Source organism: Platalea leucorodia, assembly GCF_965183815.1.
Source record: "Platalea leucorodia genome assembly, chromosome: 2".
NCBI classification, from domain to species: Eukaryota; Metazoa; Chordata; class Aves; order Pelecaniformes; family Threskiornithidae; genus Platalea; species Platalea leucorodia.
This window is the reverse complement of record NC_138824.1, coordinates 15859710-15878219: the sequence shown is the minus strand read 5'-3', so window position 1 is coordinate 15878219 and position 18510 is coordinate 15859710. Positions and strand designations below refer to the sequence as shown.

General features: G+C 35.4%; 1 protein-coding gene across 1 annotated transcript in view; it reads right to left on the bottom strand.

The window, feature by feature from the left end:
* Positions 1–18510, bottom strand: part of DYNC2H1 (dynein cytoplasmic 2 heavy chain 1) — a gene marked incomplete at its 3' end in the record, with an annotated part of 183148 nt that overhangs the window by 6890 nt on the left and 157748 nt on the right. Inside the window, exons 86-87 of the mRNA XM_082338028.1 lie at positions 4153–4262; positions 3727–3808 (exon numbers count right to left, since the gene is read on the bottom strand). Coding sequence (XP_082194154.1) covers positions 3727–3808; positions 4153–4262 — 192 coding nt within the window. The remainder of the gene's footprint in view (positions 1–3726; positions 3809–4152; positions 4263–18510) is intronic.

The following is an 18510-nucleotide window of genomic DNA, read 5'->3' as shown; positions in this document are numbered from 1 at the left end:
CTATACCATGATCTGGTTCTTGTAGGGGATGTGAGAGATCCAATTTTAAACCTGAATCATGTGAAGAAGGAACATGCAGTATCAACAAATTAAATCTTCTGCCAAAAATAAATATTTACCAATTCTACCAATTATTTTATCACAAACTGTCTGATAGTTTGAAGATCTATCTTACATAAGAAGAGAGTGGCTTAGCAAAGAGAAATGAATGTATGTTCATGCCACTTTGAAAACATAATCTGAAGACCTGAAAGTCGCCCAGGGGAAGGAAAATAGCAGGATTGGTTATATCTGAGTTTATCTTATAGACAAAGAGCTGTATGATCAGGCAGGTTCTAAACTGAAACACAATAAATCATAATGCAAATAAAATTTCCAAAGGGAACAAAAAAAAGGTGTTTGTGCAGACAAAAAAGTATGTCTATCCATCTATACTATTAACTAAATACATTCATAGATGTGTACACAGTAGGATGCCAAGAAACATTTTACATTTATTTCAGTTATCTTAATCTGCACACAACTGAAATGGAAATAGACCTCCTTTCACTTATGAAATCAATTTTTAAATGGGAAAAATTTCTTAGTAGCCTTATCTGCAGACAGAAGGATATCCAATGAGGAAGTAACAGTTAAATATAAGGCTGAGATACAGTGTCAAACTTGTAGTGGCCCAGTTCACTGAGGATCATATATATTTAACTGGATCACGTGTAGCCTAAGCCAGCAAAAGTAGACATGTTATTGTTTAGCTAACACTTTCCACCTTGTTTTTACAACATCCTGTTGTGATTACACTTTGTTTTCTTCTGTTTCACTCCTATGTAAGATTTTCCATTCATGTATTACACTTTCTATAAAGGAAATCTTCTTATCAGCACTGGTGCTTTTATACAATGACGATATCTTTAATCAATTAGATAACTGGTGTTCTTCATAACAGCATTGTAGAAACTTCACATATTTTTTGCATAAATTCTGAAAAATCTTTAAATAACGCTTTCCTGAACGCTATGTTTCCATGATACCTGTTTATTTAAACTTCCAGAATGTGACAGTTTTTTTTTAAAAAAACCCTTTTACCTTCAGGCAATTGACCAAAACTACTATGGTAGGACCATAGCAATTGTAGGTTTTCTCCCACCAGTGGAGAAAGACAGGTATATCTCCTGAAAGTTATTTAAGACCTGAATTGGTGCATGTCTGTCTTCATTGACAAAATGAGGCTGGTAAACTCCAATTTCCAATTAAGGTATCTAAAGTCGGGTGGGATAAAACAGGGTCCCAGCTACCTCACCACAGCATGTTTTTAAGGACTTATCTATTCTGCTGATTGAATTTTTTTTGAGTCCCCACTCAAAATAGCTCCCCATTCTATAAGGTTAGTCTGAATTCTTGAAACTGCAGATACAACATGAACTCTACCAGTATTAAAATTCATATTGCTCATGTGAACCAAGCTTAACATACAATCCAGAGAATCCTTACCAAACAAGACACATTTTAGAGGATGATTTTGCTGAATCACTGTCATTTTTATGCCCTAGTTACAGTCCATGTGGTATTTAGCTTTACTAATGTGCAAGTTTCTCCCCAGTTCTCCATGAGCATGAAGGAAAGGAATCTAAATATTCAGCATGGCAAAGGGTTCCAAAGCCTTTCTGCAAATCAAAGATTCAAAGGAGCAGTGAAGATACTGGTGAATACTTACTAATACAGATTCACTGAATATTGCTCTTACTGAGAAAAGGATAATATTCAAATCAAGTGAGTAAACTTGACAGGATTCTTACCTTTTGTTAAAAATAACCACTCACCTAACTACTTCTCCTATCCCTGTGGCAGAAAATTTGCTCTTAAACAAAATTCTCATTTTATTTTTGATTCCTCTTGGAACATAAGACTTACTCTCGTAAAGCAATAGAGAATATATGTTAACCTTTTTGCCTACTTATAACAGTGACTGCTAACAGTGTATTCTAATATTACCAAAAATCTACCACATAAATTTGCATATAACAAAGAATTATATGCTTCAATACACCTAACTGGAGTGCTGTTATAAAACTCTTTCCTCTAATTACCCTTTAATTCTTTAGTTTCCAAGCAGCTATTTCAATCTAGCAACTGTAAAATACTGTAATATTTTTAGCATATGAAAATATTTAGGTAATATTATTCATGCATGGAGTTCAGGTATTTGACATTGACTTCTGACATTTTTCAAAGATGGTAGGATGGTTTTGAAGAAGTCTAGGCTTCTAGGATCTGCAGCTGATAGTTAGCCTACTAGAATGTGTGGTCTGAGATGTGAAACTCAATTTTGGCTCACTGCCATGGACTTAGAAGTCTTGGCTGAATCTGGAACCTCGGAACATGTGATTTGCAGGCTCCAAGGTTTATCATACCCCAGGTTTATCCTAGGGAACCAAACTGCCCTAAAAGTCCCTTGGTTTATTTATCTCCAGGTTCTAGACTCCCATCTGCTTCTCATTAAATGAAGCAGGCAACCATTACTCTTATTTAAATACCAAGATTGAATAATTTTCTAAATTATATTCTCTAGTTCCAACAGGAATTAATTCAACAATGTTCAAAAGACTGTATTGTATAAAGGTCAGATTGGATGATTACAGTTATCTTTTCTGGCCTTACGATCTATTAATATTTTAGGAATATGAATTCTTACACATTCTGTATTAATAATTTTAGATGGTGTGAGCAGCCAACCCAGAACCCTAATATCTCCCACAGCCTTGTGTCTGCCTGCATTATCAGACTAGAGAAGGTGCCCTGCCACTTGCCTTCTCTCCCCTAGTTTAGCAATCTCTCTACTTTAGCTGCACATCAGCACATAGCTGTGTGGTGAGTCCCCTGCATTATTCACCCACGTTTCTGTAAGAATGCAGTTTTTAGTGCTGTTCTCTGTGCTGAACACAGCACTTTGAGTTGTGCGGTATTATCATGGGACCAAGATACCTGTTGGAAGACACAGCATAGAAAACTTATTTTGTGAATTCCCTACAAAATTAAGTATAAAACAGGTGCAAAGAGATCTGGATTCAGCCAAAGTGGCAGTGCCACCTGAAATGTTAAGAAGCTAAACTAAACTATTTGAGGATTCATCTCTGCTTTGCTGTCTAAGCAAAAAAAAAAAAAAAAAAAAAAAGTGACTTTATGGCTGCTGGCTGTAGGCTTGTGTTCATTAAAAAATTGCTGGGTCTTTATCATATCAAAAGCTAGTTATATTATAGTTTACTTTTGTTTGTTTACTTCCTTAGAAGTCTCTTGTCAGTGATTTGACAAATGCTAACACATGGCCTTAGACTTACAGATTTACATGTCTATTTCCTTCTGCTACATGCCACAAGTCTTTCTGGACAATGACTTTCTGGACAACAGTTAGATATTAATTAATGGAATTGCAGCTTAAATTTTTATCTAAGAGGTGGTTGAAGACAATGGAGCAAGAATAAGATTAAATTTTAAATTTTAAATTAGCACTGTGACTAGGGAGGGGTAAAATGATAACTGTTTTCCTTCTCCCATTTCTGCGGAATTGTTGCACTATCGTTTTTGTAGCTGTATACCATTAACCAGCCTTTGTATCTCAGGTATGCCAATGTATTTACAGCTCAATTTTCCAGAAAGTTTATGGACAGATGACTTGGACTATGCTAATAAAACATCCTCGTAAAATTCTAGTAAAACACCCTAGTAAAATACCTTAACTTGGAGTTTGCCTTCCTGTATTCGCCCTTTCCATGATGCCGTAAATTTAAGGCTGTCCACTGAACAGCTCATTACTCTGCAAGGGAAACATATATACAGTAAATCTTAAGAGACATATAACAACAGGAAATTAAATACAAAACAAAACCTACATGTTTTCAATGTGTACCATATCATACTACGTTTTACTTTGAAGAAAAATACATTTGTAATTTCATCTAAAATAAAAAAAATAATCAGCATTTAAACAAGTAACTCACAGCTATTCTACTTCAGTGCAAGTAATAAAAATGAGATGACTAATGACAGCAATTGACACGATTTGTTGCATCTGTGTCCTGAAAATGAAATAACCATCTTCCCGCATAGGGAACAATGGCACATTAGCACACATAAATAAGTAGATTATTTTTCCCTCACCTTGCAGTCTCCTGGCGTAAGGCATTGAGAAATGTGTCCGGATGAAATAGCTCTGAAAGGTCAAGGGTGTCTGACAGTAGTTTCTGTTTCTCTGCTTTTTCTACCCAATTCTAAATGAGGAAAAAAAAAAGGAAAACAAAGAATCCTGAAGTTATTGCCTGATTTTTCAACATTTTGAGTTAATGTGGGTTTGTCAATTATTATGATTAATGAAAAATGTTAGTGTAAATATACTGTAACCTCAAAGATTAATATTAATTTCAATTATTTCACTGGTAAACAGAATATTTTAAACACCATTTAGAAGTATAAAGAAAACCAGCAGTTTATGTGTAATGTGACTCATCCATTCTAAATAAACTTCTGTTCCATTCTTTGTACCGTGCAGCTCACTTTGTACAATGAAACTTTTATCACATTTCTAACATTCTGGTGAAACCCTATCTCACCTTTACTAACAGCAGATTTATGTCTTCCATCAAAATGGTTGTCATTACTGTCTTACTTTACTAAGTTCAGGCAAATAACTGCATCCCTTTCAAGTATGCCTTAAGATCATTCTTTCATGTAAACTACATATTAAATTCAAGAAACACTTGATTTTCAATCTGCAGTAAGAGTTTTTATAAGTACTTACCAACAATTTTTTTGAAAGTATCTCTTAGTATTAGGTTGATGCTGCCATTCTTAGTGTATTAGTTTGAGACATGAATTCACAGAATTTCTGGTAAGATAAAAACTGGCCTCTGTTATATTTGGTAATAAATGAAACTAATAGAGGTGGGGGGAATAACTGGCCTCAATTATCCTTACAGAACACATGCCCCAACCTACTTCTTTCACCCTGTCTTACATGCAGCTATGAAGCCTGTCACTAGGAGCTGCAAGCTTGGAATTTCCCATCAACGCAATGCACTATGTGCCAACATGAGAAAAGAGACACGCGTTGCAATCTTGATAAACCATGTGTCTTAAGTAATGAAATCCAAGTTTGATCCTCAAAACACTAACAATCTCAGACTAAAAAATTTGTTATCTTCAGATGAGTTATTTAGGTACTTGAGTGGTTATGCAACAGTCCACACGCAAAATCCTATGTTTTGAAACTTTTATACTGTACATGTTTGGTACAATTTCTTTACACAGTATAGTCACAGTCCTGACTATGGTACTGTAGTATAAATGTTAAGTTACTGTAGAACCTGCTCTATAAGTAGTTGCAAGCCATATGCTTCTGCACAGAAAGATTAATGTTTAATACCAAGCCAGAGAATAATCAGAGACTAAGATTCCACATGCTATTGCTAAACAGAGAAAGGCAAACCACACTCCTTTCTAAATACCAGCTACTAGAAGATTACAAAATCATTCTAGTCACTGAATGAAAAATCTTGGAAGCTATGAAAAATCTTGGAAGGTACACTCTCATAACACAATGCACCTGCCAGGCATCCATATCTTGTTTAAAAAGTACTTTATTCTTTCAACTGCTGACAGATGAGTAATTCCATAGAAGCATCTTGGAAGTGACAAAATCATCCAAAATACAAGTAAATATTGCTCTGTAAATTCTATTTTATTTTGTCAGTGTGTCAGACACTTCTCCATAATGTTTCCACCATGTTCAAACATTTAATTGGTGATCTTTTAATCTGTCACATCACTGATTATGAGCCTTCAACCCAAATGATTATGAATCAGTTAGGAGATTTTTGCTTTCCATTTTCATTAGCTAAATGTACACAGTTAATGACTCTTGTCTGCATGATTCTTTTAATGACTTTATATAACAATATCTTTTATCATATAGCAGTAACTCTGCATTCTGGTTAGGACAGATTTTGTAAATTGTTTTGTGTAATAAAAGTAGACACAATCATTTCAACTTGTATTTAATATAATCATTTTATTGCTGTCATCAAATAAACTTTTAATGTAACTGCTAAAGAGAAACACTGTCAGGAACATAGATGCTTATATTCCACCCAATTAAAAGACCAGTATGGGTGATATTAATTCTGAACTCATATAATTAAGTAGCACTAGGAAATACACAATAACAAAAACTTTCATTAGATCACAAAAGCAAAACTTGTAATTGCTTCTACTGCTCTACATAAAGCTGAAGACATAGCTCATTTACAGCTGTTTAATAAATGATTTAAGATTTAAAGGCAATAAAAATGATAATAAAACGTATTTTACAACACAAGTGTAAAAAATATTCTTGTGCTTGTTCTCCTGTTTGTCTTATATGACCACATGGCAGCATGTTAGTGAAGTGCTACATCGCAAAAGACAAGAACACTCTATTAAATGGATCATTTGTCACTAGCACCTCCACTGCCACTGCCATACCACTTGGAAGAGATTAGATCGTGAAGGGAAGGAAGTTTAAGCTAAGCTGTAGAAAGACTGAAGTGATGTTTCTTGAAAAGGAGAAATCCTGTAACAGATTAGCTATAATATCTTCATTTCCCTCTCCTGTCCCAACTCCCATAAAAACATACATTGACTTCGTTTATCAAAGCAATACAAAGTTGTTTGACTTCTTCTTGATCTTGGATGGCCATGCAGCATTTCAGTCTGAAGGGCCTTCTTGAAGGGCCACCACCAACTCAGTAGAAAACTTTGCCTTTGCCAGGTATGCCAAAATAATCCATGCGTTTGTCATTTCCCAGCTGGATTACAGTGGGAAGACTACCATCAGCTCCAAGATGGTGTGAAATCTAGCTACCTGTCTGTTTGTGGCTCAGGCCAATACCCATGCTTTCCCAACTGCCCCCTCACTCCTGCCTCCCATAATATGGTCTTTAACATGTTTGCTGCAATTCAGAATTTGTTTTTCTTCTTCAAAACAGCTAATAGTCAAGATGATACAAACTCAATAAAAGCAGCTTTCAGCATATGAATTAATGATACAACTTTGGTTAGATAGGGCAGCTATAACATCTGGGAAAAGACATATGAAAGCTGAAATGGTGTATGGCTTATTTTTAAAAATAAATTCACATTGTATCAATAATTTCTATTATACCAATAATGTGGTCTACAAGTCCAAATATCCTAACCCTGAAAAGATTTATATTACAAAATAAAATAAAAAATTATCATACACTCTTCTTTGTAATTGTTTATTTCAATATTTCCTTATTTCAGTATTTCCTGAATCTTTCTTATAACAATGAAACTAGAAATTTAAGTGTGAACTGTCCATGATAGATTAATTTAGCATATGATGATTATAAACATAATATAAAAACTTACCAGCAACACTCAAAATGCTTGCAAAGCAATTCCTAGCAGGATATTTCAAAACTTCAATTAATGTGAGGTTCTCTTTGGTATAATAAAAGGATTTATTTTTTTACAGAAATAAATCTTTAAGTGCAGTCTCAGGTGGTTCAAATAATATATTTTCATGTATCTTAACATCCAAGAAGCATCTATTCCATTTTCAGAGAGAAGCCTTCCTTATCTTCTATAATCCCAAAGCAAACTGAGCACCTCATATTGAACAGTGGAAGGAATAAAGAGGCTGCCAGATTTTCAAATTATCATTTATACAACTTCAGGATCACAGAACTCCTCTACAATGAATCAAGTACTTTTCCTTCACCTGTTTTAATTCATTCCAAATGTATTCTCTTCTACCGTGTTTTTCCCTTGGTGTGGTCCCAGAAGAGAACTTTTATTGCAAAAGAAAACCATATAAATCACTACAGAAGTGATTTCATTTCTGTGCCTAGATGGGAAATTGTATTCAGCGTTACATGAATATGCATAGCCAGAAAACATAGAGTACAATTCTGTTTTTCCACTAGTTTTAGAGGGATTAAAAGTTACTAGAGAATATGTAGGACTTTGGATGTGAGAGCAAACGAAGGTGAGTAGCACTGCTAGGGGAGTAAGTATTCAGTTAACCAGAGTTTAGATTAAGCAAAGGTCAATCAAGCAGTTATGCTAGACTCCTGTTTTCCTCACAGTGCAGCAGCTGTTCCACAGGTGTGCTCCTAAGTGTTGGCATTCAGTGGTAAAAGCCAGCAGGAGCAATTGTGTTACACTGCGAAGAAATGAAATAGAGGTATTTTTTCTGGCATTGAGCGCAGAGGGGTAACACATAGTTTCTCAGGAGCAACTGGCATACAACAATTTGCTCCCTTGTGGTAATTTTTTTTTTATGTGAAATTATTATTCTTGAGCTAGTTATCCTTTAGTAAATGAACACGTGAATACTGCAGGATTTCAGGTATATGATAAGGCAGCAGTACATGCTATCTTTCAAATGGTAAATCACACAGGAATTTAATTTGGAGTCTTATTTTTGTTTTAAAATAGTCCCTTCCCTTCCCTTCCCTTCCCTTCCCTTCCCTTCCCTTCCCTTCCCTTCCCTTCCCTTCCCTTCCCTTCCCTTCCCTTCCCTTCCCTTCCCTTCCCTTCCCTTCCCTTCCCTTCTTCCTTCCCTTTCCTTTCCTTCCCTTCCCTTTTTCCTTTCCTTCCCTTCCCTTTTTCCTTTCCTTTCCTTTCCTTCCCTTTTTCCTTTCCTTTCCTTTCCTTTCCTTTCCTTTTTCCTTTCCTTTCCTTTCCTTTCCTTTCCTTTCCTTTCCTTTCCTTTCCTTTCCTTTCCTTTCCTTTCCTTTCCTTTCCTTTCCTTTCCTTTCCTTTCCTTTCTTCTTTTCCTTTCTAGCATGCAGACCAAAACTGCTGGTTAGTGCTTTAAGTAAAATCCTATTATTTCTTTATTTCAGTTTGACAGGCCTCAGAAACCCCCTGTTTGTTCAGGAAGTCTGAATACTAACACAACAGTACAGTGTTAGAGCATAAAAATTCTGAGTCCATTAGCAGCAACGTGCTAGCTAACAATGTGCCAGAAGCAGATGTGCAGTAACGCACAGCTGAGGGAAGCATTAGCAAATGTGATTCATTCTGGTTACTGTATTAATTTATTCTTATCAAAACAGGAGCTTAACTTTCCATGAATTGCTGTTTCCTACATTTAATAAGGATACAAGAATGATGATGCTGCATAAGAACTGTAACATCATACTGACAAGTTCATGATTGATGTACCCCAAAAATATCTACTTTCAGATATTTCCTATATGAGTCCAGTTAGACAATACTCTTATGCTTCATGCCTTCTAGTCTTTTCGTTCTCCACAACTAAATACATCAGTTACTAGGTGCTAGAATGCATTTGCAGTTATGTAGAGCATAACTGGCTAAGGAAGTAGAAGAGCTGGAACTATTCCTTGGTAGAACCAGAAACTACAAAACGTGCAGAGCAAGGGGGACACACATTGAAAAAAACTTCAGTGTCCTCTCCTTCTGAAAGAGGTTATGGTCCTACTTCCCACCTCCACTGGTAAGAAGTTGCAGGGCAGGGAAAACAGTGGCACTAAATATTCATTTGCAGATAACAGACAAGACTGCCTACCATAATCCTTGGACAAAGTCAGGACTACATCAGACATAATTCCTTTGCAGAGCTCTGGAGTAGAGATGCTGAAACATATATTGTCATGGTGCTGCTGTGGCTAAAGAGGGGTACAGTATACTCAATATATTACACACTAGTAATGATGGGATGCACCACAGGAATTTGCTTTATAGTACCAGCTTGAAGGCTATGTTACAATAAGGAGAGGCAACAGAGAACTACTTACTTTGCTATGGTTCATTTTCTCTGGTCAACATCCCATGAGACACAGATTTTCCATTAAGCTTCTCCCTTACAGTCCTTGTTCCTCTTCTAAAACAATGACCCCTGGGACTGCAGTCATCAGTCTCTCTCTTTTTTCTTTTTCTTTTTTTTTTTACTGTTTACCAGTCATTTATTTTGTATTAACACCCTCTCTTGAGGCTGTCAAAATTCAAAGAAAATCTCTCAGCCATGCCTGTGTCACAGAACTCTCCTCTATCAGCAACTATTAAGGCTTAACCTAACTCTCAGATATGTATGCAATGTTTATCAAACCCACTAAAGCAATCTAATGAGAAATTGTTTAACTCTGTGGTGTACATATCCCAAAATATCTCACAATGAAAAGGCAAAAAAGGAAATATATTTTTCTACAAGGAAAAAGAGATCACAGAATGGAAACAGTGGCTGATGCAACACCAGTCTAAACAAAGGAACTATATGATTGCATGACCATGTCTGCGACACGGCGTCCTGGGACACACCATGCTGGCTCAGGCCAAAGCTACTCACACTCCATTGAACACAGCACTGCAACATGGGATTACTGCTCAGACTATCAAATGTTTTGTTCAACAAAACATAACTTTGTGTAGACACAGAAATTAATTAAGATTTTTTTTTTTTTAAATTGGTGCAATAAGCTGGTATGGATTGTTGTTTGTTCCTACATAGTAAAGCCAAGGCATCTGGAGTGAAGGTACCTCAATTACAGTATATGAGCTATTTGAAGCCCATAAAGCCTTTCTTTAAACCAGAAAGGGAAATTTTTTATTGTGGCCAACTCCAATAGAACAGCTCATCATCAAGCCTGTAGGTCTCCTTCAGATGTCCTGTCACACTTGAGGGCTAAGAGAATGCTGAAGAGCAGAAGCATGGCATAGAGCTTCATTCAAACCTGTTCTCAGGAAGTAACCCGGAGAAACAGACATTATGGAGTAATTTAGCAAAAAAATATTGCACGCTTTATTAAACAGCACACCTTTTTTGTTTTATTTTTAAATACATTTTTGTTTTCTTGTTTTTAGATACAATGGCTTCAGTTTTAAAATTATTTTTGTTATAGAAATAATTTATTCATAAAACTAAACATTTAGCAGCAGTATCTATGTCATTTTGATACCTACTGCAGGAAATTTTAAAGTATCCTATGGTATCATGGAATCATAGAATAATTAAGAGTTGGAAGACATCTGGAGATCTTCTAGGCCAACTCCCAACCCTCAAATAAAGGCCAGCCCACAGCAGGTTGCTCAGGGATGTTGAATGATATTTTAAATATCTTGAATGATAGAGATTCCACAACTTTCTCTGGGCCATCTGTTCCAGCCTCTGGCCACCCTTAACATGATTTTTTCCTTCCAAATGTCTAATCAGTTTCCCTTCTTGCAATTTGTCTGTTTTCTCTTGGCTGATCTTAGTAAGTGCCACTATGTATGCCTAAGCAATACATGAAACATTTGGAATTTTCAGGGCCATTAACTAGATCTATCACTACTGAATATTTAACATTTAAGAGAGAAGTACTACACTGAAATGGTACACATCAAGTGCATATTCATTAGAGCAGATTTGACCCAAAAGGTACAGTGGAGAAGTTCTAAATTACAAAATTAAAGAATTTAGGTTGGAAGGGACCTCTGAAAGTCATCTGATCCAATTGCAGCTCAAAGTAGGGCCAAATTCAATGACAGGTCAGGTTGCTCAGGGCACTGTCTACTCCAGTTCTGTATATCTCCAAAAGTGGAGATTCCACAAACCTCTCTGGGCAACCTGGGCAATGTTTTTTTTGACTGAACAGCCAAGAACTGGACAAACGCTTCAGATGTGGCCTCAAAAGTGCACAATACAAAAAAATAACAACTCTCTTTGACCTTTAATAAGTTCATTAAGAATTTTGCATTTCTACGGTATTGTGATATCATGGGTGACATATATTTTTAACAAATTTGTAGCTAATAAGCACCACAAATTTATATTTATGATTCTAGTAATATCTTACTGTATTTTTTACTTGATGGATTCTTCTCTTGATATATTCAAACCATCAATTTTGACTTTCTCAGCCTCATAAAACAGATGAATACACATGACTGAATAAATCTTTTTTCTATCCTGATAATCTACATATCTGAATAATGAACAATATTTGGTTTAGTTCCAAATTATTTACTGCATTTTGCCTGACATGTAGATAATTTCAGTTGATTAAAGTTATCATATGGGATCATGAAATATTAAAATTACACTGAAAATGGTAATTATAGAGAACGTATAAGAAAATACATTGTATGTGTAAGGAAAAGCATATACAACACTGTACAACAGTACAAACTTGATGGGAATTTTGAAACTCAAGCTCAGATGTAGAGAACAGATTCCTCATTGGATTGTAACTCCCAGTTCAGAGTGACTACATGGAATAAACAATATAAAAATATCACTGCCTACAAATATGCTCTTATGCATTCTCCTCCGTTTAAGGGCACACATTCTAATTAAGTTGCTATTTATGGTATTCAGTTGAATACGCTGGGAAACATACTATAGAGCAGGAGGGTATTTACCCTTCCTGCCTTTAAGCATCACTTACATGCCTAAAATGGGGATTTAAGCTTCCTATCACTCTTAAGAACTCTTCTGCTTTGACTCAAAGTTTTGGTTTTTTTTTTTCCTCAATTATGTACCTGAACATTTAGTGACAAAGGCTTCACCAAGAACTCTACTAAGAACAACAAAAACCCTAAACCCCTAAACCAGAATGCCCCTGTGTTTACTCCAGTTTTAAAATAGTCATGACAACAGAGTTGCTGAGTGCACCTGCATCCTCCACTGACTGCTTTATTTGATTGTGAATTCCCAAGAGTAAAACTACTGCGCACACAACAGATAAACAAGGATTTAGTCAAGAACTACTCTCATGAAACTTTTCCTTCACAAACTTTGTGATTTCAGGTGACAGCTCTGAAACTTTAACAGCTCTGAAAATTTAAATCTTTTTTTATATTTGTACAGGAGTACAATATGCAACTATGTTATCATTTCAAATTCAGCTATATGGAATCTCCTTCAAAGAGAGAAAGATGGGTCCTCTGCCTTCCCCCAAATAAATGCCAAAAAGACTGCTATTAAGGGATGATGCCTGCTTGTGGAATGTCAATCTTTCTATTAGAAAATGGGCTTACTTTTTAATATATATCTGCAAATGCTATTTGAGGAATAGTTATATCATGTTACCATTGATCTTGACCAACTAAAATCTCAGATCAAGGGATGAAATATTGTGTAAACTATTTCACCAAGCCAGTTCCCACCAAAACATCTACAGTTCAAAACAGAACCGTGATCACATCTAGTTACTTTTTAGTTACAAAGCTGTCTTATTACTCTAAGAAATTTATTTCTATGTATGCAGGTATGACTATGAAATTGAAATTATGTATTAAACAATAAAAGTATTTGAACAGATTGCTAATTCTTAGTAGATACAATATTTGTGTCAATATAATGGTAATCAGAAGAGCAAGTTACTGCAACTGAGTTGCCTAGAATAAAGGAAAGCAGATTGATGGAATGTACCTGCAAAATGGTCTGTTACCATGTGTTGCAGCCTTCTCATTTACTAATGGCTGGAATTTAAAATTACCAAAGTCTTTGACAGCACAACATAAGGAGACTCATTTTCATATGCAAATGATAATAACATCCTTTTCTACCACTTGTACTATAATTAACCTTTTTTTGCTTGAGATTTTGTCAGACAAGACTATCCATTTTATTCTGCCTTCTCTTTTGCAGACAGCTTTGTCCATGATAAAGGAAAGAGATACAATGAAAAACACATTATTAGAAAGTGAGCAATGTATACTTTAAATTTTAACAATTTAAATGAGTATAGCTTATTAATATCTTATCATTGTATCTTTTCAGATTTCTTCCTGTACTGTGGAAAAGTATCTTGTAGCTTAAAGAGAAAAAATCAATGAATGCTGATTATTTTATTAGATTAAATAAAGTATATCACCTAGAGCTTTAAATGTTATATAATACATGGTACAGTTTCTTGTAACTTACGGAGTATATAAATACTAACTTGTATCCATAGAAGAAATACAGAACACTAAATCTAGTTCTTTTAAATTTAAACCAATGTTGGAAAAAAAGATCATTTTCTTTAAAATAAGGTCATTTCTCAGAAAGTGCATAGAGACAATGACCTAGGGTTTTCTTCTTTTTTATGGAACATTTATAAAAATGGTTTTATGAGTGATCACCTTCTGCAATCAATATTCTACAATCAGAGAGCTGAACAACTGGTTAGTGGTACGATAAAGGATGCTGCTGAAACTTCTGCTTACAAGGTAGTATTTAGTAATTAAAAAAGAATAGCCATTCTCACAAAACATGCTTAGAATTCTGAGAGGTTAATCAACAGGAGTTGAATTCTGTTGAAACGGGTTACATTTAAAAACATTTAAGGCTGAGGTTTATAGAAAAGACCATAACTTGTGGATACCTCAATTTAACAGAGCATCTAAACTTCATTGGGATTAAGCTTCAACAACTCACAATGAAACCAAACAGAACACAAATCAAGATTTCCTTTTCCTTTTCCAATGCTGCTTTTTAAAAACTGTTTTTCATGCATAAAGCAAATTGTTTTCCCAAAACTTGAGATAATTCTTGCTCATTGACAACCAAAAAATATTTCCATTTAAAACTGCAAAGTTTGCAGATGCAGTGTGAAAATCCACTATACTCTGCAGGAAAATAATCATTTCACTACAAGAAATAGTGATTTCAGTACCTCTAGAAAGTAAAGTCTTGAATTGGTGCACAAAACAAAAAAGAAAAATTAAGGAATCCTTCCACCTCAGGCACCCATGCATGAACACAGCTTTCTGTAAGTCACAAGAGTACACGAACTCTCTAAGCATGAAAAATGCTTCAGCTTCCTTGGAAGCTACACCTTATTTCAGTGGACAACGCTTATGATCTGTGCAAGTCTAGTACTTTCATCTTACGTTCCATGTGACATCCTGTTTGGACGGTGTATCTTTATAAATTGTTACTACTCTATACTGGCCACTACTTAATTAGTATAATCTAACTGAAACAGTGATTAAAAAGGGACATGATATGACAGTTGGATCTATCGGACCTTGAAATTTGCCTGTTACATGAGAGAGAAATAAAACATCCACATTTTTACCGTAGTACTTGCAAATTTCCAATTTTTACCAAGCAGTTATCACTTAGATAAAAGGTATTGAAAAATATATCCTGGCTGATAAATTCTGAACAAAGTGCAATCATGCTGCAACATGATGAGAGCTGTGGGAGCCAATTAAAGTTCAGTTTCTTAGCAGATAATGTTAGGCTGCAGTTGTATTTTTGCTTTGATATTTATGACAGCTGAAGAGGAGAAGCCAAGAAAAGCAACAGAAAAATGCTAATTCTTCAGAGTAAGGTGGATTCTTCATAGCATTCTGAACTTTGAATTAAAATAATGAAATGGGGGGATTGAAAACAATATTTTTATGAATTTTTGTGCTTTAATATCAGAATACTAAGTCTGAAGTATTTTGCACTGTACAGATACCTAGATAACAGCTGTTCAAATAGAGACAGAGTGATGAGAGGAACAACGACAAGGTGGGGAACACAGCCAACCTAATCCATCTGAATCAGCTACTCCTAAGACCATAAAAGACAAACCATTAAGCTACTGTCCCTGCTGCAAAACCTGCTAAGGCAATCTGTCAGAAAAAACTCTGAAATGCCATGCAAACTAAGCAGTGTTACTACTTAAAGTGGTATAGGACTTCTTATGGAGCATGCAAGTGGGTGAATTTGGGGGCTGAACACAATAATTCTGGGACTGTACAATATTTCTTATGGGATATTTAGGGGAAGGACCAAAGGTAGGGAAAGGTGGATGGGAGATGAAGAATGGGAAAACAGATAGATAGGTATAAAAGGGCAGGTTGCATGTAGGGAGGCTGCTGGTCAGTACACTTTGGCCAACCTTGCACCTGATCACCCGTCTGTCCTATTCTCCTCTTAAGCTCTATTTTTAGTCATTTTTGTGTGCAAGTGTGTTCTCTATGTGGGAGAAGGGAATTCACTAGCAAACTTCTAGCAGTACCAGCCAGCAGGAGGATGAGAGGTCTGGGAGCTGCATGCTGCAGACTGAGGGATTGGAAGCAAGACAGTTGAGTGACCAAAAATCAGCGAGACTTACGAAGGCTGTTTTCCTTGAGCAGTGAACCACCGAAACAGGATAGGGCTATTTGTGCTGTCTGTGTTTATGCAGCTGCCTGTAAAGGTACTGTGTCCTCCTCTCTCTGCTGGCTGTGTCTGTACAGAGTATGTGTGCGTGCCTATTTTGGGATTCACTCTCAGCCTCTACTTCTCAGATTTTATGTGCATATCATCTACTGTTGCATTAAGACTGATTTATAGGCTGGCACTCACAGTTCTTTAACTCAGTGAAAACTGAGAGGACTTGGCTTTCTAAAAGCAGACTTTCTGCCTGTTATCAGTGAATGAAAATTGAACCTCTTTCCCTAGATGCCTTGGGTGTGAAGGGAGAATCACGTGTCTCCTATTCCCAGAAGGTTTTCTAGTAGCTTCAGTATGCAATTTCCCAGTTCAAACCTCATATACCTTGGGTGTCCAATCTACCTTTCTGAGGAGCTGATTGTTGAAACAGAGGAATAGTAAGGGTTCCAAAACAGAAACGAAGTCATTCCACCTCAAATAATAAGAGAGTAGTAAAACAGTAAAAATCGTATACTAAGGGGTCAAACTGATATTGAAATTAAATATTACTATCCTAGATTTCACTCAGGATGGGAGGGGACAAGAGATAACAGTATCCCAGAGAGATACATACAAGTCTTTGATAAAATACGAAATATAACTTTTACATATACTATGAGTACTTCACAGATACGCACACATCTTCAACAAAAACTTTTATAACTTATGTAAATAAAATCTTTCAGTATTCATAAACATTTCCTTGATTAGAACTCTGAAAGTAGGGTTTATGATTCTGAGGTTGAACAGTCTTAATTTTCAGTGTATGCTGTAAGCCTTTTACCAGCTGTCTGACCAAACAGCCATCTGAAGGAAGAACTGTTTTTACAGATGACTTAAAAGCAGCTCAGTCCAAAAGAATGAAATAAATATTTTCATTTAAAATATAGGTCTTCTTGGAATAAAAGTTTGGTTTAGTATTTTTTTTTTTTTTTTTTTAGGAAGAAGTGAAATTAAGCATTTTTTCAATGTTGATATTCATCTGACATTTGCTTGGGCTGCTGTTTTGCCTCTTAATAGCCGAAGTTCTGGGTCTCTTCTCTCTCTTTCTCTTCTGCTGGTTTCCATAGCCATGAGAAGACACTGATCTATAGACTGGGATGGACTTCAATTCCATTATATGCTGATGTATATTGTTGCTGAGCTATAATCATGTACCACGAGAGAGGGAAACCACAGAACACATTTAAGATGCCACCATGAGGAAACTGGGAGTATAAGGACCAATAATTACAATGAATGCAAAGATCTATGATGATTCATAAGCTTCCTATCTTAATGTTGATAGCAAATAAATCACTGTAGACAGACAAGCTGAAACACGATATTGTAAATTTCAGTGTCAGCATTGCTAATTGAAAGTATTCAGAACTCTTCATCTTAGAAGAATGTTCAATATACCGATTTTTTGTTTTAATTTAAAGCAAAAGCTAACATCCAAATATCAGAAATTCCACCTGGGAAGAAATCACATATTTCCATCAGCTCTATCACCACAACATAACACACAGCAAAACATGGCTCCATTGCATTTTGCATATACTGATTTGTTCACACTTCAAGTAGGCAGATTTCCTTTTTTTATTTTGCCTTTACTGAGTGAATTCAGACCTAAGAAAATGCAACAACTGTTGTTTTTCTGTCTGTTGTTGTGTAATGCTGTCAGAACATCTTTACACTTCTATAAATTCTGCTATAATTATTCTACCATCTGGCCTATATTTTGGGTTCCTCCCCATCCCCATTAAATGTCTGTAACAAAGCAGTTGCTTTTATTATTTTCTGCACTGGCAGCAAACATCTTGACAAGGCAGCCTTTAACTAATAACTAACTTACTAACCTAAGTATAGACTTACTGCATCCTTAGTAGATGCAACCTTTCAGTAGAAGTTTGATGTCTCAGTGTCTCTTTTCCTCTTGAAAAATACCTAAATCAAACCTGTCTCAAATGGTAAAGGTAGAAGTCAATATTTTTACAGTGAATGAAACAGGTGGAGGTATAAGTATATATCAAAAAACCATGATGATGGAGTTGGTCATATAAAACTAAACCAATCCAAAATATGACCTTTATTGAAATATAAATCTGAAGATAATTTTCAGAGTTATGAGAAATCTTTATTGAAGCCTTTATTGAATTTCTGAATACTAAATTTATAATTAACTAATGATAAATTACATTTATAAAATCAGAAATGAAAAGACACAAAAAAGGAAAGTTAATTAAAAAATGATCAAGGCTAATCAAAATCTTGGTGTAATATGCATAAACATGAATTGGAATCATACTTAAGGAAAATGATGATTCAACTGAAATGCATAATTAGAAATA